A 27,214-nucleotide genomic window follows, 5' to 3' on the forward strand; every position below is an offset into this window, starting at 1 on the left:
CCGCTGGGTGAGATCATCCGTCATCACGGGATGAGGTACCATCAGTATGCTGATGATACTCAGATATATATCTCCATCCCGGGTGAAGTAAGTGATGCCGTCAGTGCCCTTTCTCAGTGCCTGGGGGCTGTGGGGTCCTGGATGGGGAACAACAGGCTTCAGCTGAACCCTGGTAAGATGGAGTGGCTGTGGATTGATGGCTCCTCGGTATCTGGGAAGTTGTCATCTGTAGTTCTGGATGGGGTTGCACTGCCCCATTCAGAACCCGTGCATAACTTGGGGGTCCTCCTGGACTCACGACTCCTGCTCGAAGAGCAGGTGGCAGTTGTGGCTAGGAGGGCCTTTGCACAACTTCAGATTGTGCACCAGTTACACCCTTTCCTGGATTGAGATGCCCTCCGGACAGTCACTCATGCCCTGGTCATCTCCCATATAGACTACTGCAATGCGCTCTACATGGGGCTACCCTTGAAGAGTATCCAGAAGCTTCAGTTGGTCCAAAATGCGGCTGCGCGAACAGTGATGAGTGCTCCAAGATCAGCACACGTAACACCTTTACTGCATGAGCTGCATTGGGTTCCAGTTTGCTTCCGGGTCCAATTCAAGGTGTTGGTTATCACCTTTAAAGCTCTACATGGCATGGGGCCAGGCTACCTGAGAGACCGTCTCATCCCTATAACATTGACCCACCCCACCCGATCATGCAGAGAGGGCATGTTGCGAACCCTGTCTGTAAGAGAATTTCATCTGCTGGGGTCCAGGAGGCAGGCCTTCTCTGCAGTGGCGCCTGCCCTGTGGAACATTCTACCCCCCGAGGTGAGGCAGGCCCCTTCGCTCCAAACCTTCTGGAGGGGCTTGAAGACCTGGTTCTGCTGCCTTGCCTGGGATGGGAAGGGCAATAGCTCTTCCTGGGGGTGGCTGGTGATGTAGAGTTCTCCTGATGGAATGGAAATCTCCCACTTGGATTCTATATTTATATTTTTATTATTTTAGTATTGTAGCTGTTGACCTGGTGATTTTATGATGTGAGGTTTTAAGGTGAATTTTATTGTAAACCACCCAGAGTCCCCCTTTTAGGGGGAGATGGGCGGTGATAGAAATGTGAATAATAAATAAATAATAAATATCTGGAGAAAAACACTACTATTTTAAATGTATTTATTTATGCATACTTTGGGTGATTATTAAAACATTAGTTTAAAAGCATTAGGAAACAGTTTTTTTTAATGCTACTGCATTTATGTTATAGATTCTATTGTTTGACTGTTTTACTATTAATATTTTAATCTCTGACGACTGAATCTAAGGCTTCGAAAAGCTATGAGACAAGATTAAAAGCAGCAGTAGAACCAACAGTTCCTGGAGCTGCTCATCAGAGTGCAGATGATATACTGTACATGGTTTTCTGTAGAACATAAGCAATGCCTAGGATGCATAAGTTAATGGAGTAGGTTGAGTAACATGCATGGACAATTGCCCTTCCCATGTACTGTATAAACACTCACCATATTCAAAGATGAAGGATGAAGATTTAGAATTGCTCGACAAGTTGAAGTGGCTAAGCCAAGAGAAGGAAGGAAGAGATAGAAAGCAAATCAATCAACACACACAAATTTGGGAAGACAATAATAAGTGGGGGAGGCAGCAGGAGATGAATAGTTGCTCAGAGAAGAAAGGAAAAGGGGAATGAATAGAAAAAAGAATCATAGGAAATGCCAAGAAGCTACCATTACACAACACACTAATCCATAACCATAGTTAATTATCACAGTGGATGTGCTAAACCAATATATGGAACTCACATTAGAGTTTAACATGATGGTCTGAAGCAGAAAACTACAATTATTCTGAAACAGCACAACTATGTCATGAGAATGGGCCCTAATATAGAAGCTGCCAGCATTAAAATTAAGGTTTAAAAGGTGGATGTTTCCCAATCTTTCTATTCATACCCCAAAACAAGTTACAAAACTTTACAGGTCCAAAAATCAGCATATCTGCTTTGCCCTAATATAATATACAGTATTTGTGGTCTTGACTCTCTCTTAGTTATGGTGAATAAATAATAAGGAATGGTTCATTTGAACTGAGGAGTTAGTAAACATCGTTAATAAATTTAGTTAAACAACAGTTAGTCTTCCCTCTATAGAGAATCGAAACAAAACAAAACAGACTCAATGCCCTACTGATTAAAAAAAACACAACCTTAGGGCTATATAGCTTTCACAGGTCTGCTTTTTCAATAGAGCTTTGGGAATGATTTGAACCTATGAAAAGTCATCCCTCCAGTTCAGACGAAAATAGTCAAACTAAATGACTTTGATAGCTTTTCTTTTACAAAGTAGTTTGTGAACTCAATGGACTGAACAGTCCAATCATTTGTGAAACGGAAGCATGGTCATGTTCCTTGGAACTAGAACCTCCAAGCATTATACAAGAGAAATGGATAACGCTGCTATGTTATACAGCTAACTGCAAATGTAGTATTTGCATATGGGATCCAGACATGGGGGTTGGAGTTATCATGATGAAATCAATATTAGTTTGAATGTTCTGTTTGCTTCATTAGCATCCTTCTATTAATACCTTGAATTTCGTTTCACATCTGCTTCAATGCTTTTCAGTTTCCCAAACTTTAGATTTCAAAAAAGGTTTGACTTGACAAAGTGCTGCGTGATTTATTAAAGATCACTTTGAAACTAAATTGAAATATTCTCTTCCTCACCCTGAAGTGGATATTAAAACCATATATCAGTTCTTAACCTGTCAACGCTGATTGGCTATTATTTCTATGGAGGCATTCTCTCAGTTCCAGTTTGCTCTAAAGCCACTCAAATTACTATTTGAAAAGCATGTCAAGGGGAAAGCAATCTTTTTATACTCATCATGAAGGTAATTGAATAAAGCATTAAGGCTCTCAGCCTTAATGTTATTATCCTAAATCAAAGGCTGAACAGGGAGATGTATTGTTTATCAAGCCGGATTCTTGGAGACAGATTATAACCCTGTGCTGTTAGCACGAGAGAACATACTAATCCCTTTCTGAGCACTTTTTCACAAATGGGTCCAAATGATCACTTCTTGACAGCTTTTCATCTATTTGCACCTTTCTCAGTCACATTATTATTTCTGTATCCGTACAAGTAACAACTGAAGGATGAGGGAAACATTAAAACTGAGTGCTATTAATACCACTTTCTACTAGCAAGTGGAAGAGTTTATTAAGCTCTTGTCTTGCCCATTCATAGGATGTCAATTTCATACTAGCCCCGTGCTTTTTTTACTGAGGTTATGCCATTTGTTTAAATCACAAGAACTGCACTAAAAGCTCTCACATTCCAGCCTTCAGTAAGTGGCAAAGGATGCTCTGTGCTGGTATATGCCTCCCGTGGAAAACGGCAAAAAACACATCTCTCTGTCAAACTTTAAACTGTTATCTGCCTGTAACGGTAACTGCTTTTACGACAATTTATATATTTCTTAATTTTTGTTTTAATTCTAAGCTGCTTTGGGTGTTTCTGTAAGCAGAAAGGCCAGCTACACGTTTAATAAAATAGATAAATAAATGAAGGGGAATCTCCATATAGGCATGTCTTTGAAAGTAGAACAATTTTAAATATAAAGCCTTCCCATTTTTAAAAGCCTGCCTCTTCTGAGCAAGGACAAAACTTTCAATCTAGCTCTTTGTAGAAACTCCTTCTGTCCCTTTGTTTGTTTACTAATAGAACTTACATGGCCATCTCACACAGTGATCTAAGGGGTTCACGGCAACCAATACAAACAATATAAAAACTGATTGTACCCTTCCCACCAGTCGCCAGATCAAACTGTTGACACCTTGACTCAACCCCATTCCAGCCCAATGCCTGGGAGAAAAGCCAGGTCTTCACCACCTTCTGGAAGGCTAAAAGGACAGCACCTCCCCCCACCCCCCAATATAGGTGGGAGGCTATTCCAAAGGGCTGGGGTGGCTATAGAGAAGACACTTCTGAGGTCCCACCAGACTACAATGTTTGAGGGAAGAGATCTGGAGTGTGCCCTATCTGACCTAGTGGAATAGACAGACAGCCTCAGGGAGAGGTGGTCCCATTGCTGTGCCATGTAGTGTTTTATAGGTGATAACGAGCACCCTGAATTGCACCCAGAAAGCAAATGAGAGCCAGCGTAGCTCACGCAACCCGCAGTGTAACATGGGCAAACTGTGAAGCACCCAGACTGTACGCACCACCGCATTCTGGAAGTTGCAGCTTCTGGATGGTCTTCAAGGGCAGCGCCATATAAAGCACACTGCAGTAATCCAGTCCGGAGGTGACTAAGGCATGAGTGACTGTGAGCAAAGCCTCCCAGGAAAGGCTGCCATTGGCACACGAGATGAATTTGTGCAAAGGCCCCCCTGAACACAGCTGCCACCTGCTCTTCCAGCAGAAGCCTCAAGTCCAGGAAGACCCCCAAACCGTGCACCAGTTCTGTCCAGGGAAGTGCTACCCCATCCAGAGTCAAAAGTATCCTCTCTCCTGGCCCCAGGGGGCCAAAAGCCCACAACCCTCCAAACTTGCTAGGGTTTTCCCCACCTTCTGAGCTTCACAGGGGATGGGGAAAAACAGCCCCGTTCACAACTCAGTTCCATAGATGGACAGATTCTACCTGGTTAGGCAGTCCCGAAGGTAACCTGGACCCAAACCACAAAGGACTTTATAGGTGGTAAACCAGCACCTTGAACTGTATCAGAAACATATAGATAACCAGTGCAATGACTGCAGAAATGCTGTCGAGTTTTCCCTGCCAGCACATGGGCTACTGCATTCTGTACCAATGAAGGTTTCTGAGCAGTCTTTAAAGGCAGACCCAAGCAAAGTATATTGCAGTAGTCCAGCCATTTTGGTAGGGCTTGTCCTCACAACATCTGCTTTGTCTCATTCTCAGCCTACTGTGGAGGGAGCAAACATCTGAATTTAGAAGTAGGGGTTTCCATCTTCCCTGGACACAAATCACGCTATTCAAATGATCTGCCATGTCTCCATCCATAACAATGCTTGCGATGCCACTGGACCTATTGGCCGCCTGAGGCTGCCACTGATATGCCCCTCCCTTCTGGTATCTGGGCCTGGTTTTCCAGAGCCCTCCTGCTAGGGACAGTGGGGGAATTGGGTTCTTTCTAACCAGTGGCAAAGAACTGCCTCTTCACACTCTTCCTAACACACCTGGCAGCAGATTTCATGGCTGCCAAGGCAAGGAAGGTAGGAAGGGGAGAAGAGCAGAGGAAGGGAAGCGGCTTTCTCTGATCACATGAAGAGATCTGCAGGATCCGAAAAATGACAGCAAAAGAACTCACGCACCTGGCAGTTGCACGTGATAGCCTGAGGATGGGGTGTATCAGAGATCCAGCATGGAGAGTTGGCCATAAGCATCTCACCCTGCACCTCCTCTGTTAGCCAAGTTGTGCGTTTGTGTGTGTGTTTAAGGGAACATCAATCTTTTGGAAGACTGGCATCCTGCATCCCAAAAACAAAAAATAAACAGCCGACAAGGAGCACACGAGAAACACAGGATGAAACAGGAGGTTCGCTGTGCTCTGACTGGTGAGAGGTGGATGATATCAAAGAACCAGCAGGTAAAGATCAACCCTCCTCCCTGTTGGACGTTCTGTCAAATCCAGCATGCCTCATTTGCATGTGAATTAACATGTAAATTAAGTTGTCCCACAATGCAACTCTAAGGAAGCTGTTTGTTGCCACTCCCACTTCCTCTTTCTCTCTTCCTTCTTCTCCACCAGAAGCAAGCACATGGATGTGTGCTGCTCTCCTCCATCCTGAGCTCCATATGGTGGGCCTGGAATTCCCCTTTCTTCCACGCAGCTCTTGGCAGCTGTAGGGCTGAGAGTTTAGGGCAAAACTAAATATTTAGAAAGAAAAGAAGAACAAAGGAACCTCATCTTTTCCACCAAGATGGGTGTAACAAAAGCAACAATAAAGTCAGTAAGATTTTTTTACTTCTTAACCTAACCTGTCTGAGCGTGTGATTCTTTATGCTTGGGTGTGTGTAAGATCAATAACCTGTGTCTCTCTGATGTGCTCATTGAAGCTATTTTAAAGATAATCTTTTTCTGTGCCAGCTTCTCAGCTGTTATAAGCTCTGTGTCATGTTCATCGTTCCAATGGTTTGCATACATCGTAACGTTTCGCATGCCATGTTTCTGATCCGGGTCTATCATCCGCGGGGAGGGGAATTTCAGCCCTGCCAGGGTGTTATCTCTGTGCTGCCCCGAAGGAATGTGTGTTTGGGTTATGGCATGTATTCAAGGTTGCTTTCCCAGGCCGATGTGTGACGCTTACCAACGCCCGGGAGGGGGTGGTGGCGATGCTGGGGTGAGGGGCGGGATCGGGTTAGAGGCGAGGGTTTTTAGTTTTGTATTTGGTGCGCTTTTGCTTATTCTCAGCTTTCTTCGTATATGCATACATTTCTTTCAATAAATCAGTTTTATTCAGTAACCACTGGTGAGACTGAGTTTGTTGGGATAGGCAACCATTACATAAAGCTGAGAATCATCAAAAATTTATCCCGCTAGCCCCTAACCAGGTTACCTGTGACGGGAAGCGCTAGCGCTGTCTTTGCTACGAGAAGCCGAGTGGATTGAAGAGGAGCCGGACACCACGGCAGCGAAGGTGGCCTGGAGCTCCCGTGCAGAGAGGGCGGCGTGCCGAGAACAGCTGGGTCTGCAAACTGGCGAGCACCTGGTAACGTCGGAAACGACGGGCACTTCAGGGGCCGACTATAGAACTGGGGACGAGGACTCCACTGTAGGGGACGCACACGAGGTCCGGAAATCAAGACCTCTGTTATCACCCACAGTGGTAGTGGTAGCGGCGCGCCCGAAGAATCGGTCACCCCCACACGTATGAAGGCTTTAGAGGAGAAACTGGAATCCTTAGCGGTTATGCTAAAGGAAAGCCGTAGGAAGTCAGGGTCTGCTGAGGGAAGACGAAAGGACGCTAGGGACCAGAGTGCCAATCCTGAGTCACCACCCCCATCTCCACAGGGAAGAAGTAGAACCCGGTTCCGACAGTCAGCAAAAGGGAGGAGAACCCTAGACTTTACTGGAAAAGCCGAACCTCTGGAGGCAGCGAGACCCCCCCCCCCTTTGCGGTGAAGTTTGATGGCGACCCTACGAAGCTGTCTTTCTTCCTTACCAATGCTAATAGCTATATGGAGGACTGGGAGCAGAGCTTTCGCTCCAAAAGGGGGAAAATCAATGCCATTGCAAATAGGCTAAAGGGGAGGGTGGCGGATTGGTACGTCCAGCTGTGCCAAGCAGAGGCCCCAGAGTTAGAAGACTTCGAGGAGTTCCTGTGGGCACTAAGACAACACTTCAAAGACCCTTTAGCACAGGAAAGAGCGAAACGGGCTCTGAAGAATCTTGCCCAAGGGTCACTTTCGGTGGCAGATTACGCATTAGAATTCAAAGCACTGGCTGGAAAAGTTGAGGATTGGTCCCAGTCTACCCTAGTAGAGATGTTTAAAGATGAGTTGGAAACTGAGGTCCTGCGGTGGGCTCTGGGGCGTGATGACCCAAAGACTTTGTATGGGTGGATTCAGCTGGCAGGCAGTGCTGAAAACGCTCTAGAAACCTTCGCGCATCGCAAGGCAATAAAACAAGGCAAAACAATCAAAAGCACCCACGCTCCAATCTCTTCAGGACGACTCAGCCAGCGTTCATGGGAGGAGGAGAGGGAACGTCGCTTTGCCAAGGGGCAATGTCTGCGCTGCGGGAAGGAAGGACACCGAGCGGCGGCGTGCCCAAAAAGAAGAACCGAGGATCACCCAGCTAAACCAGCCGGGAAGTCGCCATCCCTACCAAGGAAGATGAAAGCCGCACTGGCTGAGGCGGAACTGGAAGGCATCCCCTTCTTTGAAGAGAGGGGACCAGAGATTGAGGAGCCGGCGGAAAACGCCAGCCACCTGCTTTGAAGGGCGCCGTGGGGCAGGTGGAGGAAGAAGAAGATGGGCGCGACCATGTTTTGGTGAGTGGGAATTTCCCTACCCTGACCGTTAAAGTGAAGTTGGGGTCCAGCACCAGAACTGTAGAATTGTGGGCCATGATCGATTCAGGGTGTTCACGGTCCTTGATGCACCCCGTGGTAACTGCGTTGGAGTTACCCACGTTTCCTTTAAAGTGGCCAATGATCTTTACCCAGTTGGATGGGACCACGGCAGGGGGGAAACCAGTTACCCACTCTACAGGGATGGTTGCTTTGCAAATGGGCAGCCATTGGGAAAAAAATACCATTTATTGTGGCACCGGTAGGGGGACCTTTGGTCATCTTAGGGATGCCCTGGTTTGTACGGCAACCCCCCCTTATAAACTGGGTGCATAGAACAGTGACGTTCGCAGATGGATTTTATAAAGCCCCTGCTAAGGACCAGCTAGATGACAGCGAGGTGAGACGGGCAGCAATGACTTCTCTGCAGGTCCTCGAGCCTCTGGAAGGGCTGCCGGAGCAATACCAGGACTTTGCAGATGTGTTTGGTGAAAAGGAGGCGGACCGGCTGCTGCCTCATCGCAAAACTGACTGTGCCATAGAATTTGTTCCTAATGTGAAATTACCTAGTCCAAAAATTTATTCTATGACCCAGAAGGAGCTGGCAACACTACGAGAGTTCATTGACAAAAATCTAGCTAGAGGTTTTATTGAACCAGCCAGTTCTCCGGTGGGCGCACCTGTACTGTTTCAACCAAAGAAAGATGGCACTTTGAGACTGTGTACAGATTTCCATGGGCTAAATGCAGTATCGATATTAAATAAATATCCTTTGCCCCTAATAAAAGATATGCTAACACATCTGGCAAAGGGGAAAATATTCTCCAAGTTGGACTTGAGGGAGGCGTATTTCCGTATTCGCATACGGGAGGGGGATGAATGGAAAACTGCTTTTAATTGTCCGTTGGGTGCGTTTCAATATAAAGTGCTACCATTTGGATTGGCGGGAGCGCCAGGGGTTTTTATGCAACTGATCAATGAGGTCTTGCATGACCACTTATTTAAAGGGGTGTTGGTGTATTTGGATGATGTTTTAATATATACCGAAACTATGGAAGAGCATGTTAATCTAGTCAGACAAGTGCTGAGCAAACTGAGAAATGCGGAATTGTATGCTAAACTGTCTAAATGTGCATTTCATAAATCACAAATTGATTATTTGGGCTATAGAATTTCGGATAAGGGAATTGAAATGGATCCCGCTAAAATTGAAGCCATTTTGGCATGGGAGCCGCCATGCACGCATAGGCAGCTACAAAGTCTCCTGGGATTCGTAAATTTCTATCGGCCATTCATCCAGGGGTTCGTGGAAATAGCGCTACCCCTCACTGAGTTGCTCAAAACAAAAGGTTTGGGAGATACACGGAGGGCGAAAAATCCAGGAGTGCTGCTGAAATGGACACCCGCATGCCAAATGGCTTTTGAAACCCTAAAACAACTGTTTACGTCCGAACCTATTCTACAGCATCCTGATCCTGACAAACCATTTGTAGTGCAGGTGGACGCTTCTGATTTCTCTATTGGAGCTCTGTTGTTACAAAAGGACAAGGTCAGACAATTGAAGCCATGTGCCTACCTCTCCCGTAAATTTTCAGAGACAGAAAGGAGGTGGCACGTTTGGGAGAAAGAGGCTTTTGCTGTTAAAACTGCTTTGGAAAGCTGGCGTCACTTATTGGAGGGGGCTGCCCACCCTTTCAAGGTTTGGACTGATCATAAAAACCTTGAAGCACTGACGGCGTCTCGTAAACTGAGCCCAAAGCAAATTAGATGGGCTCAATTCTTTAGTCGTTTTGACTTTAAACTAAAATTTATTCCAGGAAAAAAGAACTTTCTGGCTGATGCACTATCGCGCCAGCCTCAGGATGCCAGTACTGTGCCCGACGTAGTGGGAACTCTCTGGACAGAGCCCCAAATGAGTCTGGCAGCTGTGACTCGTAGCCAAACACGTGTGCAGCAGACAGACGCCTCAATTCCACCTCGCACAGAGTGCTTGCCTGTTCCCTCAGACTTGCAACAACAGTTTCTTTCCGAACTGAAAACTGACACTTGGTTGCAAGCAAACCTCAACGAGGTCAATTTTAAACAGGGTTTTGCATGGAAACATGATTGTCTCTATGTGCCTGAGGCTGAGCATTTTGGGTTTTTGAAGACCCTTCATTTGGTTAGGCGCCAGTTTTGGTGCTCAGGCGCAACATTAAAGACTATATTAATTCCTGCCCAGTGTGTGCTGCTTCTAAACAAAAAGTGGGAAAGCCCCAGGGCTTGTTGCAACCTGTGGCTAATCCCTCCTGCCCCTGGGAGGAAATCTCTATGGACTTCATCATTGATTTACCTCCTAGCCAGAGGAAAACTGTAATTTGGGTGGTAAAAGATTTTTTCTCTAAGCAAGCCCATTTCATCCTGTGTACCTCCCTCCCATCTGCGCAGCAGCTGGCCCGCCTCTTCATTGTATACGTGTACAAAATTCACGGATGCCCCTCCCGCTTGGTGACGGACAGGGGCACACAATTCACGTCCCAATTTTGGAGGGAATTTATGAAATTACTGGGCACTAAACAGGCATTGTCAACGACGTCGCATCCGGAGACTGATGGAAATACGGAAGCAGTTAATTCTACACTTGAACAGTATTTGCGTGCTTTTGTAAATTACCAACAGGATAATTGGGTTGACCTTCTACCTTTTGCTGAAGTTGCCTATAACAATGCCATTCATCAAAGCACTGGCCAAGTGCCTTTCCATACAGTTTTTGGCCATGACTTCATCCCAATCCCGGAGCTGCCTCAACCAACATCCCCCCCCCTCCTCACCTGCTGATTGGGCAGCATGCCTGGGAGCCTCCTGGCCAAAAATACAACAAGCACTTACAGACGCCCAAGCCACTTATAAACGTCATGCCAATTCCAAACGGTCACCCCCACCATCTTTTCGAGTCGGTGATAAGGTCTATCTGTCTACCAAATTCATCAAATCCACATAGCCTTCAAAAAAGCTCGCACCTAAATTCATTGGTCCTTTTCCTATCGTTGCTCAAATTAATCCTGTTACTTTTAAACTAGATTTGCCTAAAAATCTTAAACGTTTGCACCCTGTGTTTCATTGCAGCCTGCTTAAGCCTTTCAACGAATCAACCCGCTGGCATCCACAACCTTCCCCTCCTCCACCTATCATGATTGATGGTCAGCAACACTTTGAAGTCAGAGAAATCCTTGATTCCTGACGATATCGTTCTGTTTTACAATACCTGGTTCGCTGGAAGCATTTCCCTCATCCCGAGTGGGTGGCTGCCCACGATGTTCACTCCCCTATTCTGGTTACCCATTTCCATGCTGCTTATCCTGATAAGCCTGCTCCTTAGTTTTGCTTTATTTCTTTAAGGGGGGCGGTATGTCATGTTCATCGTTCCAATGGTTTGCATACATCGTAACGTTTCCCATGTCATGCTTCTGATCTGGGTCTATCATCCGCGGGGAGGGGAATTTCAGCCCTGCCAGGGTGTTATCTCTGTGTTGCCCCAAAGGAATGTGTGTTTGGGTTATGGCATGTATTCAAGGTTGCTTTCCCAGGCCGATGTGTGACGCTTACCAACGCCCGGGAGGGGGTGGTGGCGATGCTGGGGTGAGGGGCGGGATTGGGTTAGAGGCGAGGGTTTTTAGTTTTGTATTTGGTGCGCTTTTGCTTATTCTCAGCTTTCTTCGTATATGCATACATTTCTTTCAATAAATCAGTTTTATTCAGTAACCGCTGGTGAGACTGAGTTTGTTGGGATAGGCGACCATTACACTCTGCTCCATTTTAGTGGTTCTAGCAGGCCACTAAACTGGCTTCACTCCCCACTTCTCTTGTCTGCCAGGAGGGCTCATCAGCCTTGTAACACATATCTCAACCTGCTGGCAAGCTTAATGGGAGACGGAGAAGCAGTTCTTGATCCTCCTCTTCTCAGAAGGCATGGAGACCTGATGACTGGAGAGCTAGCCATCCCCTGCCCTTCCTGGTGGCAAGAGGAAGGGGCACAGGAGGGGGTCAGTTTTCTTTGCAAAGCTTCCCCTGGATCTAATGTGCAGCTCTTGATCTGAGCTGGGGGGACATTAGTGGGCAGCTCCTCCACACGGAGCAAGCACTGCCTGGGCTCTGTAGGAGATGGGGCCTGCCCAGTGAAGGAGAACATGGTCTGCTTTACCAGGCAGGGCCACCCTCGCTAATCCCTTGCAAATCAGGTTCTGATCCGGAAGAGCTCTCCCTGATAAAGCAGCACAGGAGCCGAGGGGGAATTCTGTATAGGTCTGCCCAGATCAAAAGGTGAGCATCTCGGCACCCGCCAGAATTTGCCACCTTCCGTTCTGGAGAGGGGCTGGTGGTTCTCTTTCTTACTGGCAGGTGGGATCAGGAGATCCGCTAATCACCTTCCTTAAGTTGTCCCACATTAAACCAATCAGGCGATGAGGGAGCGCCCAACAACCCAGCGCAGGGCCCAGAGAAACCCACACCGGCTAACACTCCAACCCGCTCAGAAGGAAGAAGTCCTATCGGGTTCAGTGAGGCTTACTTCTGGGTAACAGTTTCAGCCCTCCCTGCAATCAGCGGCCGGAGACCCTCGCAGCATCGGCCTGCCGGCTTTGCTAAAGAGACGCGTCTGCTCTGGCCGGAGAAATGAAACGGAGACGCCCGGTCAACCGCGGGCGTCACTGCCAACTCCCCGCGACAGAAGGACTTAAACTGCGGCCGCCCCTGCTGGTTTTGCTTTCCCTCCTTTCCGTCAGCTCTCCGAATCTCGTGCGGACGCGGCTCCGCGCTCTCCGACGGCCGCGCCAACAGCTCGCCCCAGAATGTCCCCCTCCCTTCTTCCCCGTCCCCTTCCCGCCGGCTCCGAAGCGGCAGGTGGCGCCGTCTGTGGTTCGCACAGGAAGGCAGCTTGGCGGCGGGCAGCCCGCGAGCAGGCCCGCTGGTCAAAGGACGGCGGGGCGGGGCGCCGCGGGGCGGGACGGGACGGCGACTCGGGCGCACCGCTTGGCTGTGGGCGGCGAGGCTGTTGCAGCCGGGTCGGGATGGGGTTGTGCCTTCCCTGCCTGGGGGGAGCCGCCGACCATGTGGTGGAGACGCCGGACCCAGTAAGTGGGGCGAGGTCGGGCTGCTGAAACTAGTTCCGTGGTGGCTGGGGTTTTCCCCTTCTCCCTTTGCTTTTTTGGCCCATCGTTCCTGATAGAATTTTTTAACCCTCCTTCATGCAGCATCCCTTAAATCCCCTTAAAACTTCGCTAGGGTCCTCTTTTCGCTCCTTTGCTTATTCATGGTTAGATTGCGTGTAAAAGGGCAGCTGTTAAGTGCTAGCAGCCCGGTCTTACTCAAGTCTGTTCAAAACCGAGCCCTGTTGAGTTCAGGTACCGGCTTGTAATAAATGCTTAAAAACCACTATGCGTTTTGTAGCCCAGTTTGCCCTGTTTACTTCCTGGTAAATTGCACCTGGTTCTGTTCTCAGCTAAGGGCGATTCCGTTGCATGATTTACTTACCTTGCCTTTATGCACTGGAAGAGCCAGAGAAATGTGTACCCGAAGGTCCAAAATTGCAGTGCCAGTGATCCGTGGCACATAAGCGCAGCAAAGTCACAACGGCAGTGCTGTCTTTCAGAAACGCCAAAGGGAAAATAAAATGTAGGCTGCATAAACCCTGTTGGATAAAGCCTGCTTGCTTTCGAAACATTTGGTTTATTCCTGGGAGTGTCAGAGAATTGCTTCGCTACATACATAACTTTGGCACGCTTAGACATATTTATAAAGGAAGAGCCCAGGGTACGAATGTCACTCTTTATGAAGTGTTTGGGGTGGCATGAGAATATTTTGGTGTGTGCAGCTGGCTTTGATGGAGACCTAATAAAAATAAAAACTGAGCCACAAGCAAAAGCAAGTCCCTCCTTTCCTATGACTGGCACTTACTCCAAATAACAGTTGGCATGCACAGCATTGTAAGTGTACTTTCCATTGAAACTGATGGGATGCCAGAGAGTCATGTGGAGTTCAAGGAGAGTTAATGCAACTGTGTGGTCTGCTTCCAGCTTACTGGAAGGCCCTCATACAATAACTTACTTGTTTCAGAGGAGCCAAGTAACTCATTTTCCTCTAAGGCACAGGGTCCAAAACTTAGGGGCTGGTGGTCACATGACCACCTTTCCCTTTCTCTCCATCTCCTTGTTCCGGGTTTGACAAGAGAGAGTGAAAAGAGGGGAATGGGCTGGGCTGCCCTTTATGGTAGCGTGCTCAGCACGGCTTGATTTTCCTCTGCTCAGCTGAACACCCTTTGCTTCTCTGTTGGGGGAAGAACCTCTCTTGGGGTCTTCTGCCCAGGCCTTCCCCAGAGACCAGGGCCTCTCCACCAATAGCCAATCTCCTCCTTCCCCTCTGGGGTCTTGGGTGGAGCTGTCATCCCTCTGGGCCTTCACTTCCCTTCTTCCAGGGGAGCCACCCCTGGACCTTTCTTCTCCCTTCCTGACCAAGAACCAGCAGCTGCTCTGCACACTTAACTTTTCTCTCCAGGCACTCTGTTCACTCCCTGCACAAACTTTTTCTCTTGTAGTATGTCCCCCAGCAACTGAGGACGTGGGTGTTGCCCCAGGGCTCTAGTCTCCAACACCTATATACCAGGCTGGGCCAATGGGACTTCTGCCTTGACATCTCTCCACACCAGCCCTGGCGAGCTGGTGAGCTCATCAGGCCTTGTGGTAGCAGAGCTGTCCTTCAGAGCCAGAAGTAATCTGCTCTTCCCCTTTTACTCACTCCATATGCTGGCTGATGCCAGCAGAACAACAGCCATGCCAGGCCATTAAAAACCATATGCCACGTATGTCACCTGTATTGAAGCTGTATGATTGAATCCAACTTTATTTTCAAGGGCCGATTCTCATCTGTGTCAGGCCCTGACAGATGAACAGCTGAATTTGCAGAAGTAGCATCTGACCTCATTGATTTCTTGGTGTTTTGAGAATAGTTGCATTTTCTCTCCAGGATATCAAACTGAAGATGTGTTCAAATCTTTGTTTGATATGCATATGTACAGATAATACAGATAAAAACTGAGCCTCTCTTTTTCCTCTTCTTTTTTTTTTTCATTGAACTGAATAAGGAAAAAATATGAGATTATTCATTTTTTCTGCTCCCCTGTGGTCCCTTGGCCACAGTTAGATAGTTAATGTGATGTTTTGGCTGATTGACAATAATAATAATTTTGTCAGTCATCCACTAAATATTTTTTGCTACTGGATTTGCAGTAGCAAAATTTGAAATAGTGTCTCTCCGTGGAAGAGAAAATGAAAATGCACAAGGGAAAAATGAATGTCGTTTTTAGGTTGGACTTTTCTGCAGTCAGTGGAAATATCTCAAGGGGATCCAAAAACATTTTTTCCCCATGACGGGGAAAGTTTCTTCAACTGAGCATACTTGCAATCTCCTTTCACACTGTTGTTCTAAATATACAAAGCACACAAGTTAGCAAGGAATGTTGCTGAGATTGAGCCCCTGAACCATCTTATTGTGAATGACCAAATTGAAATTATAATGTAGCTGGTGAAATATTCTTCCAGGATCCAGTGCCATGGGTTTGTCTGTGGTATGCTTTGTTGCGTTTAAGTAACGGTGTGCATGGCAAGAACTCTACCAGAAAATCTGCTTTTTTCTGTGTGAATTTAATTCCCAGTGGTACATTCTTGGATAAATTGAAGATGAGACAAGCTGTTTTATTTGGCTTACTGAAAAACCTTCTGGACCATTGGCTGGAATTTTGATTGACCCAAAGCCAAAGTAACAAACAAACAAACAGCAAAAAAGTAACCAACAAAAGTGTCAAGGGTTTTCCACTTCAGTCCTAGAGCTGGAAACACTGTTCGGTCTTTCATATGTATAGTGTGAAATGTTCCTGCTTAGTTTTATGTGGATGAGAGAATCCAAGTCTGCGGAAGTCCATAGCCACTTTGGGTGACTAAGGGTTTCTCCCTGGCAACTCCCATTTGCAACATTAAAAAATCGCAAGTAGAATTGGCATTTAAAAAAACAAACAAACAAATGTTCATTTCTAGGATTTTGAATGGTTCTAACGTATTTGGAAAAAACTTAGGAAGACCCGTCTTTAATCTCTGTGTAGGTGATGTTAAATACCTTTGTAATTATTTTATATTTTTTCTTCAGGAAATTAGAAGGCAGCAACTTGCAGAAGCAGCAGAAAAAAGACAAATGGAGGTAATTGGACATTTGGAACAGCAATATATTAAAAAAAAAACTTACTTGCATAATGAATGTGAACAATAGAAGGATCTTTCCTGGAAACAGCATCTCTTAAGAATGCCATGGTTGTGCTATTGCAGTGGAGTTTGTCTTATATTGTGTTAAATTGGAAGCTTAGCAGTACAGCTAACTTAAAAAAAACTAAGTACCCAGTGCTTATTAATGAGAAATGTAGTAAGACCATGGGTAGGAATAGTAAAAAGCAATGAGCGTGTTTAGAAGGTTGTTAAGGGAGCTGTTCGCAGTGATTTATAGAGCAGGACCTGTAGGTTAACAGGCTCTTAGGTCTAAAACAATCCAAACACCATGATGTTCTTAAAGAAGCACAAGATGTGGTAATAGAAGTAGCCAGTATTTATTATTCTCGTGAGTACGGAGAGGAGTAGGGCTGGGAATCTTGAGATTAGAGGTACAGGTACCACTGATTTAAATTAGGCAGAAATACCAAAGTTCAGGATCCCTGACAGATCGGTGTTCTTTCAAAGGAAGGCAATGCCAAAAGTTTGCCCTGTCATATGAATGTTGACCAAAAAGATAATACTTATAAATGACTCATCACTTGAGCCAATCTCCCATTTGGTGTCCTCACTACCACCTGCTATACATTTTTCTGGCATAAATCCCTCACTGCTACCACCACCACAAAAAACCTGTTTGCAACAAAGGAGAGAACCTGTAAAATAATACCAAAAACACAATTACGTTTTTGGAGATCACACATTTAGTTTTGGCCTAAGATCAGGAAAAGCAACAGAGAAAAATAAATACAAATAAGACACCTGCTTCAAATGTTCCTTGACATATTTTGAAAAATTCAGGTTAAAATACAAGAAGAATGCTGGACTAAAATATAAAAAGGGTTTGGTGAAAAGGAACGATTTTGATGTTATATGGGGTGAATTTCTGCGATATGTTTTTGTTAAAGGGAAGGGAGTAAAACCAGAACAATATGTACTATCTTTTTGGAGAAGAGGGCTTATTAAGAATTATTAATAATAAAAATGTGTGATAATAAAAAGTAAAGAGATAAGGAGGGTTATAGGTCCCACGGGTGATGGGTGCACATAGAGATTAGGTTATAAAGTTATGTGTGTTATGTTTTGGTTGTTTGATTGAATTGTTTTATGTTTTTTTTGTTGTTGTTATTGGTTGTGTGTTTTGTAATTTGTATTTTAAATAATATTTTTTTTTAAAAATCTTAGTTTCTGCATTGTATTTCCTACCTCTTCTGTGAATTTAACGTGTTTTAGGGCACTTTCTTACATGCTATGTGGTGGCAGAAAATGGTTTGTAGTTAGCTTAAAAAATAAGGCATGGGAGATGGGAATTGTGAGATGGGGAAACCTATCTAGTCTTTTGAAGAAATTGTAAATTTAGGTAGGTCGGCGGTTCGAAACCGCGCGGCAGGGTGAGCTCCCGTTGCTAGTCCCAGGTCCTGCTCACCTAGCAGTTCGAAAACATGCAAATGTGAGTAGATCAATAGGTACCGCTTCGGCAGGAAGGTAACGGCGTTCCATGTCGTCATGCTGGCCACATGACCCAGAAGTGTCTATGACAACGCCGGCTCCAAGGCTTAGAAACGGAGATGAGCACCGCCCCCTAGAGTCGGACACAACTGGACTTTACGTCAAGGGAAACCTTTACCTTTACTAAAGAAAATGTAGATACCTGCTCATGTCCTCTCCATGGTTAAAGGCCCTTAAGCCCTTTTTCTTAAGCAAGAAAAAATGTTTGTTGCCAGTTTTATCCTCTTCTGTTCTATGCTATGCTTGAATAGGTAGGTTCCATTCTATAGAACAGAAATAACCGCAAGCAGAAGTGACAGCTAAGAGGCAATGCCAATTTTCCTTTTTTGGTATGGAAATACAGTGGGTGTTGTTAAGTTTTTCCATTCTTCAATGGAAAGAGAAGTTTTGCCATTGCTTTGAGCAGTTGCCAAATTCCAGTCAATTACTCTTTTTTTACATCTGCATTATAGAAAATGTGAATGATAATAGAGCATGTTTAGGGCATTCCATAGGACAGTTGTGACTGATGTGCTGATGAGTAGCAACAAGCCTACTTATCAAAGGAAAAACATCTGAATAGCATATTTTCTCACCCATGTTTTATAAGAACAGCCATCTGGGGGGGGGGGGAAGAAAAACCCAACTGAAATTTGCTTCCCAAGTAGGCTTCAAACTCTGTTTTCTGGCCCCTGCCCACTTCTAGAGAAGAAAAATAAACTGGTCCAAATGTTTCCAGAAGACATTTTTTCTATAGGATTTTTTTGGTTGAAGTGCTTGCTTTTACAGTCATATATTATCACACTTCTAAGCAAGGTTTCATAAATTTAATACAGATTTATTAGAGTTTTATACAAAATACAAATTAGCGAAGTAAGTTTATTTTGCTGCAATTGTGTTGCTGGTAGAAAAGTAGGATGTAACGTTCCTGTTGTCCCCCATTATTTCTTTTCCAAAGGCTGCATCTCGTGGAATTAAGAATCTCCCTTCTGTGGAACAAAAGAAACGAAAACAAGAAGAAATGGAGAAACGCCTTGAATCTGGAAGCCACGGACCAGAAGGAGGCACTCTAAAGGTAAGAAGTGAAGAATCAAATCTGGCTCGATCAGATCAAAGACCAAGCTCATCCAGCATGTCATTTCCTAGAGCTGCCAGTCTCATAGTCAGGGTGTGAAGGCAAAAGCTCGCTCTTTTGGTTGTTTCTCAATATCTCATAAAACCTGTTAATGTACCTGATTTGATCTTAGTCACTCTTATGTCTCCTTTGAGTGACTCTTCTGTGTATTGAAACTTTAGGATAAGTGCTTTAGGATTTTGGCAAGACAATTGAAATCACTTGGACAGATCCCTTAAGCCCCGTTCACACATTCAGTCCCATGTTCACATATGATGGCTTGAGCAATTCTCTTGTCAAGATCACTCTGACCATCTTGGAGTCTGCCCAGATCTACGTGTTCAGTATGACCACAGTACAAAACTTCACACACAAAATTGTACAAGCTGTCCTTGTGTATAGACTCATTGAATGTGAGACTGCCTGAAGAGAAACTGTGACAATGGAAGGAGGGACAGTTCTGGAGTGTTCTCATCTTTTTTGGATAGGAATTCCACTTAAAGACTGCTAGGCTGAAGGCAGGATATTAGTGCAATGGACTCAAATAGACCTTTTTTAAAAAAAAAAAATGTGATCATTGTAGTTAACTGCATAAATCTTTATTTCTCTTACACAACAGCTTTTCCTTGTATCTTTCTTTCCCTACTACAGTATATGTATTTGCTTCCTTTACATATTCTCATAGTCCAGAATTATTGTTTGGAATACAATAAAACTCAAATAAAAAAGGAAGCAAATATCATTATTAGGTATCACATTTCTTTTTCAAAATATTGTATAAGGGAAGATTTTGCATAATCTAAAAGTGGCCCACAAAAGCAGGGGGAGGGGGCTGGAATAAAACAAGAAAAGTAAAAATTGAGTAACATTCTTGCACTAAAAAGTAGTTAACAGTCTCTCGTTTGTGTGTTTTTGCTTTTAGTGGCAAGTTGGATAACTTACTGAGCCGCTCCTGAATGAAGAAGGGTGAAACTTTGTCCTGCCAATAACTTGCCGGTTGCTGCAGCTGAATTAAACTTGTTAATTGTTTGGCTTTTGCTGTTTGCCTCTGAAGATGCAGCAGTATTTGGCCATTGTAGCAGGGTAGATGACATACGTGCACTAAGGATAAAACAAAACTTCACAATACCCAGCAAAGATGCCCCAAACCAATCACTTCCTAGTTGTGCTGCCATATTGTGTAACTTTGCATGTCTAAATGTACTGGAGGGGTGAATTGTGGGAGTTGCTTGTGTAAACAGATGACATTTTCATGCCTTTGTGATCATAGGGAACAATTCTGCTTTCTAAAATGCCCCTTGTTACACTTGTTCCCATCTCACCTCATGTTACACTTGTATGATTCAGTTCAATTCAGCCCAGAATCCTTGAATCCCTTATACTGGATTAAATGGTTGAAACCAACAGGCTTATTTTAAGAGTAAGAACTTCAGAATCAAAAGCTTTAGTGCCTTCTGCTGGTTACACATTTAACTGCTACATTGCCATAAGGTGAAAAACCCCCACCTTGTGTCTTAGTTTTACACATGTTATGCCTATGTGCAGGGTTTACTAAAGTACAGGCCAAAATACAGGACTCTTTTATTTTTTTTTAACAAGTGAAAGAATTTCACATACAGGTGTTCTGCTTTACCACTTGGGTGTGTAGTTTGGAAGAAAACTAGAAGCTACGTGATCCTGCTACTTTGTGATGGCATTTCTTCATAAAAATTAGCTTGATAACCCTCGGAAACTGGTTCAAGGACCTTATTCTGCAGATATGTCCAGTGTAAAAATATGTTTAAAATGTCATTCATATTAACATACTGGGCTAAATATAAATATATTTATGTGATTAATCTCCCATAGAAGCTGATCTGGAAGTGATATGTTCTCCCTTGAAGCTGATCTGGAAGTGATATGGAAAGAAAGGGTAAATCTGTTGAACTTCCAAACTAATACAGGGAATATTGATGCATTCTGAATTTTAACCAAGGAGTAATACTGACTTTTATGAGAGAAATGAAGGTGCAGATTATCTTGCCTTGTATCACAAATAAAGTTGGTTGCTGCTTACTTATTCCCAACATTACAGATTTTGCTTTTTTTAAAAAAGCATAGATGTTCCTTTTTTAAAAAAATGCTTCAGAAAATATATTTAAAAGTGTTGTATATATGGGTATATGTATGAGAGAATAAAATCTCCAAATGAACTATTTTTTTTTCTGATTATTCCCCTTTCTACCCCAGACAACTGTGACAAAATAATGACTGTTTGGAAAGAACTTAGCTAATAATAAACTTTCCCATTTAAAATGTGATACAAATCATTTGGAACTAACAGTATAGCTTCAAAGTTCCCAATATTCTGTTAAGTTAAATTTCAGTAAAGTATGTTACCTAACAGAGATTATGCTTTCCTTTTTCTTGTTGTTTGTGCACATAAATACAGTATTAAGTGTTTAAATACTTTTAATTGGAACGCAGGGACTCGTATTTTCATTGCAATAAAATAGTAGGATGGGCAGTGTTTTGGATTAAATTTCCAAAAGGTGCTTTGAACACACGGGGTCATTAGCATAGTATCTGCCTGTAGCTCTTTAAAACAGCCACATCATTTCCCAGGTTCATGGGGTAGCTGCAGAGGACAGCTAGGGATCCTAGGAATAGATGTAGCTGCTTTAAAGATTTGAAGGCAGATCCTACATTCACACTCCTGTGCTTGAATGCACCTTTTCCAATTTACTTCTGAAGTGTTAGAGTCCCATAAAATAATAGCACTATTTTAAATGTTTGACTTTGTTTCAAGTTGCTAGGTTATGATAACCTTATTCATTTATTAGCAGTACTGTTTCCCTTGGTTGAGCTAATAAACCATTTGGTGCCCACTTTCATCTTTGCTCCTTGTAGTGTTATTGCATTAATAAAGTATAATCTATTAAAGTCTGATGATAAATGGGCATTTGTACCATTTTCTTTTACTGCTTTTGTTAGTAAAATACCAATGTACCAATAACAGAATTCTTTTTGAATCATCTAAATTTCTTAATTATGCAGAGAATCCCTCAGGAAGATGGTGCAAACAATGATTAAAGTGCTATTTTGAGAAGAGAGTTGTTTGTAGTTCCATATTTTTACTGCATTTGCCAACTTTTGGTAAAGGGATTTGTGAAGATTGAGTTATCTGTAAACACATCTGTTGGTTAACTATGTTCCTTGGCTTATCCAAGCTAATACAGTCCAGAGAGTTGAAAGTTTGTGACAGACCTTTAGTTTGGAATGGCACAATGGTTTCCCCAAAGCATCTGGTAAATTGCTGAGCGGCCTAAATAGAAAAACCTTACCGATGCAATCTTACTTCTATAGAGACACAACTAGGGAATCCAGAGTGTGCCTTTGTATTTTCATTAAAATGATTAGAAAGATAGATTTCACTTCTAGATAATTTTTCATTTGCTGGCTAGATGGTAGACATTATCAATGGCCCATTATCCTTCACTGAACAAAACAGTCGGTGCAAAACTACTGGTTTTCAATTAGATATAAAACTGAGTTAAACACTTGAGGGGGAAGAGGGAGAGAAACGGGAAACAAGAAAGGCCTGCGTATGAGCCTCCAAGTCGAAAGTGTAGATGATCCCTCTCCAACCCCTCTTTGCCATAATCTGTGACCATGTAACCAAGACCTCAGACAAGCAGGCCTATTGATTTTACTGGAATTCTCTGTGTGTGATTACTTTCCCTTGTTGTTTTTTTCCCTTCTATTCCTCCTTTCCTGCTGCCATTTATATTTAGAGATTTGGCTTTATTGGAATTAGAAGGGAAATTTTCATTTACAATCTTCCTGCGTACAAGACCACATTGTGACAGAGCTGTATCTTGAATTGGTTTAAGTTCAGTACATATGGTCAGCAATCCAAAGCATCTTCCTTCTGAGTTGAAAGGCTAAGAATTCTCCAGATGGATAGACTAGAACAGTGTTTCTCAACCTTAGGAACTTTAAGATGTCTGGACTTCAACTCCCAGACCTCTTGTCAACATTTTAAAGAGCAAATGACCACTTAACCAGATCATTTTTCCCTGAGAAATCTTTCCCAAACAGTAAATAGGCTCTAACACCTACTGCCTTGAAAGCATGAATGCTTAGTGGACAGTACTCCTTGGTAGAAATTCCTAGTACAGTAAAGAATGTTCTGTCAGTCTGCTGGATCTCTAAATAAAGTTATGAGCAAATAAGTAACTTAAGTTACAGGTTGCAAGCAGATTTCTTTATGTAGTTACTCTAAAATATGGATGAGCAATTTGAAGGCCATACACTGCAAGCACTCTCCCGCATTTCATTTGCAGTCTCTGAAGCACCCTGAAATTATGCTAGCGAGAGAGCTAATTTTGCATACTTTTGGCAAAAAAAAAAAAAGGATATATAAGGTGTATGTGAGGTAAAATATCAGTTTCCACCCTTAAGGCCAGTGATGAGATCATCATATTATCAGGTCTGCTCTGGTCCTTTCCCCGGTTGGGAAAGTTGAATTGCAGAAATAATCGTCTACTTCCTCTCTAAAAGGCATCTGGCTTCATGCATACTTTCAAATGGGATTCTCTGTTTTTTTGTGCTTGGAGCACTGCCTATTATTGAGCCCTTCTGTGTAGCCTCCTTGCCCCAACACAGATATCCCACTTACCATTTGTTGGGGACACATTCTCATGATGTTGGAATGTTGCATGGAGGCAGCAGCTTAAGATGACATCGGTGGGGTTAGCCATCTGACTGGCTCCAAATGTCCTGCCAGAGCAGCTGTGAAGCCATCCCCTTCTGTCTGGTGGCTGGGCTCTGCAGCGCTATTTGGGTTGTGAGGGAGACCAGCTTCCACAGCCATTTTTTTTGTTTTCCTTATGTCTTGGGAAATCCGCCCCCAGCTGTGGGACAGACAAAAGCAACCTTGTGGATGAGCCCAATAAAAAACTAAATGCAACTCCTGCCAATGTTGAGCATTACATTCCTCAGGCTCTTAACTGAATTGGAGCAATAGTGACTAAAAAGTGGTATTATATCCGTGGCTATTATGGATAGAGCAATCACTTTTGTAGACTTGGTTTTTAAATGATTGCAAAATTCAAATAAGGTCATTACACTAGCTTCTGCTTATTCATTTGCAATGTAGCAAACAAAGAACACATGACTTCTTAGAAGTGCTTTTTAAAAAGTATCTGTTTATTTCTAATGCACCATGTGATCTCAGCTCAAATTTATACAGTCATCATTCAAATAATTATTGAATAATGTTTTTTTTTTCCTAGCAAGGCACAAAGTCATCAAGTATAATCAAGGAAAATTAGCAAAACTTATAAACCAAACCCCAGCATTTGCATATATCATGGAGATGTGTACGGTAATCCCCTTCTCATTATTTATCTACAGAGAATGCACACATTATTTTCATTTTTTTCCAATATGTTCAAATATAATGGAATTCAGAAGCAGAGAGTATCCCACAGGGTCAACAGTCTATACATATCTGAGGTTTAATATGAAAAACAATCCTGAATTAAATTCTGTTTAGACTGGTAAATGGTAAAGACCATCCCCAATAATTTTTCACAGATGTACTTCAAAACATCTGATGGTTCTAAATGCTCAACATTTCTAAGGTGCTCTTATCTATTGCTTGTAACTGTCAATGTAGTCAAAATAAAAAATGTACCTGATGTTAACTTGTGACTCACATACTGCATTAATTCTGGCTTTCTGGGAATCTCTGTTGCTTTTTTACTGTGTCACTGGTGTTGGCTATTGAGTGATGGGAAAGTTGTTATTTGGATGAACCAGCTTCCTGGATGGCTACTGGCAAAATGGGGCAGGCATGAGGCTTGTCATTCTGCTTTAGAGCCTCCAGCAACATTGACATTATTTGAGACATGCCAGAGGCAGAAGTAGTTGACAAACTTACTGATCAGCATAAGCTACTTTCTGATATGAATAAACAAGACAAGTTAAAAACAAGTGTTTGCCAACAGTTTACAGAAATTTTCTATTGTTTCCTTTTAATTTCATATGGTAGTTGGGCTATCATGTTTACCCAGCAATTACTTATAAATATGGGCCTGCCTGATGCAAGTGTATTTTTTCCCAAAAGATGTCCCATTCATTTAATAAGCACATGAAAAGAATGTGTATAGATCAGCTCCCTTCCATACATGAATCAGCCGGGAAGCATGGAATGAACTCACCAATGTGATTCATACAGCTAAACTGTAATGGTCAGTCTTGATTTGTTGAGGAAATTACAGTTGGTTGTTCACATTGTTATATGTTAAGCCATAAACCATGGTTTACGAACAGCAATGGTTGGAGTTACACATGATAATTCATAAACAAGGAGCCATTATGGATTTAGCATAATATATGAACCCATCAGAATGTAGTATTTATCTAGCATTGTCTATTATGATAGTAGCTCTCCAGGGCCTGAGACAGATGTTTTTCCCATTATATTATCCCCCCCCCCTTTTTTTCCCTACTGAGCTGCATATAACTCTTTGCTGTTGCAAATGAATGGGAATCGTGCCTACTGCTTTTTTTCATACAAATGTGTCCCATTTTATTACTTTAATGTGAGCCATATTGTTTTAGTCATCCTAAGAGTACATTCATAGAGTAATAATCAGGCTAAAAATATGTCTGTTTTAAAAATCTGGTTTTAGTAATTAACCTACCAAGCATAACTTGCTATGAAAAGGTACAGTACTAGAAATAAATAGTTCTACAATTCAACAATCCATGAAATGGGTTGCCATTTCCAGTCTGCATGTAAATCCAGAAGTCCTTTCAAAGCATCAACTAATTTGACTACACATGAAGAATAGCGTGGGTCTACATATACCAAGTCCCCAATGAAATGAGAAGGCAATTTCACTTAATCTCTTTTTTGGTTTTGTAATGAGCAGAAACCACCAGGTAGCTGTCCGGATTCATGTCCTTGATGGTTGGAGACTTGTTCTGGATAGGGGAAGTTTTCCCATCCACCCGAGATATCTGCAGCATTCGGCAGGGGTCATGTTTCAGCAAGTATCCTGCAAATGTCTCCCATCCTCCTCCTACACGAACCATTACATGTTTGTTGTGGAGCATCTAAATTAGCAAAAGGAGGGAAAAGAGGGAGGAAACTTAAAAGGTTTGAAGGACAGAATTCACATGTTTCAACTGCTGACAAATGTCACGGCCCGATCCTGTATAATCCTGTCAAACTCATTGTTAGTATCTAAACCTGAGCTAACATATGGCAGGCAATCCAGATTTTGTCCCTGAGATCTTGCCTCCTCAACGATAGCCAAACCTACTGGGTTCATGTGCCCTTTCTTGGTATTAAAAGTTCTAGGGAAATAAGTATCTTCTGAACTCCCTCCTAACCTGCAGCAAAAGAGGGGAAAGGGACCTGCTTCAACTCCTGCAGCAATTTGTTCCATAATGTTGGCCTCACAAAGGAGACAAATGAATGGATTGTTGATGTCAAATGTATCTGTGGGAGAACCTGTAAAAGGTGCTTTATTGGTGACCCAAGAGGGTAGGGTGGACTTCATGTCCTCTAAATAGCTTGGAAAGCCAGATCAAATTTATTCTCCGCTAGACAATACGTGACCCGCTGGGTCATTGTTTCACAAATATTTCTTTACATAAACAGAGAAACAGAATGACCACAGGCAGATTGCTACTGGATTGATTTGCAAATTAAAGAAGAAAACATCAGTTCATTAAAGAAGAAAGATGCATAGCAAGAGAAACATAGATGCCTTTTGTTTAACAAAGGACGCTTTTGATGACAACATTTCTGATTGATCTGTCATCCTTTAAGAATACTGTAAAGTTTTCACTTCTTTCTTCCTGGCTTAAGTCCCCCTCTCTTTCCATGTGGCATAATTAGGCTGACAATTTTTTTTTTTTTATTATTATTTCTTTATTTTTACCACAATGCTGTATGGTGCCGTCATCACCACCTCAGAAGTGTTCACACTTCCTGTTGGCTTACTTTGCCAACTTTCAATCCCTGAGGTATACGGTGCCATCACCACCTCGGAAGAGTTCACACTTCCTGCCAGCTTCCCCACTGGCTTGTGGGAAACTGGCAGGGAGTGTTGGAAATGACGATCACCTGACTGTGGCTGATTATAGCAGTGTGGCAACACTGCAGTGCAGTGGTGCTGAAGCATCCATGACCTTTCCAAATTTCAATCTCTGTAATGGGTCCTGGACTTTGGACACATTCTTTAAGTTAGCCCATTTGAAGTAAGTTGATTCAAAAATCGTTGCCCTATAAT

The 27,214-nt window shown here is 43.3% G+C and overlaps 2 protein-coding genes across 2 annotated transcripts in view; one reads left to right on the forward strand and one right to left on the reverse strand.

Annotated features, from left to right (window-relative positions):
• The first annotated feature begins 13,021 nt into the window (after nt 1–13,021).
• Nucleotides 13,022–22,013, forward strand: SVIP (small VCP interacting protein). The gene is made up of 4 exons (XM_063289562.1): nt 13,022–13,144; nt 16,209–16,259; nt 18,768–18,884; nt 19,846–22,013. Exons 1-4 carry the CDS (start codon nt 13,082–13,084, stop codon nt 19,858–19,860), a joined length of 246 nt encoding a protein of 81 aa, XP_063145632.1. The 5' UTR covers nt 13,022–13,081; the 3' UTR covers nt 19,861–22,013.
• Nucleotides 22,014–24,111: 2,098 nt separating this feature from the next.
• The window catches only part of GAS2 (growth arrest specific 2), a 124,091-nt gene continuing 120,988 nt past the window's right edge, over nt 24,112–27,214 (reverse strand). Inside the window, exon 8 of the mRNA XM_063289561.1 lies at nt 24,112–26,030. Coding sequence (XP_063145631.1) covers nt 25,812–26,030 — 219 coding nt within the window. The 3' untranslated portion in view covers nt 24,112–25,811. The remainder of the gene's footprint in view (nt 26,031–27,214) is intronic.

This window comes from Candoia aspera, chromosome 1 (assembly GCF_035149785.1).
Source record: "Candoia aspera isolate rCanAsp1 chromosome 1, rCanAsp1.hap2, whole genome shotgun sequence".
NCBI classification, from domain to species: domain Eukaryota; kingdom Metazoa; phylum Chordata; class Lepidosauria; order Squamata; family Boidae; genus Candoia; species Candoia aspera.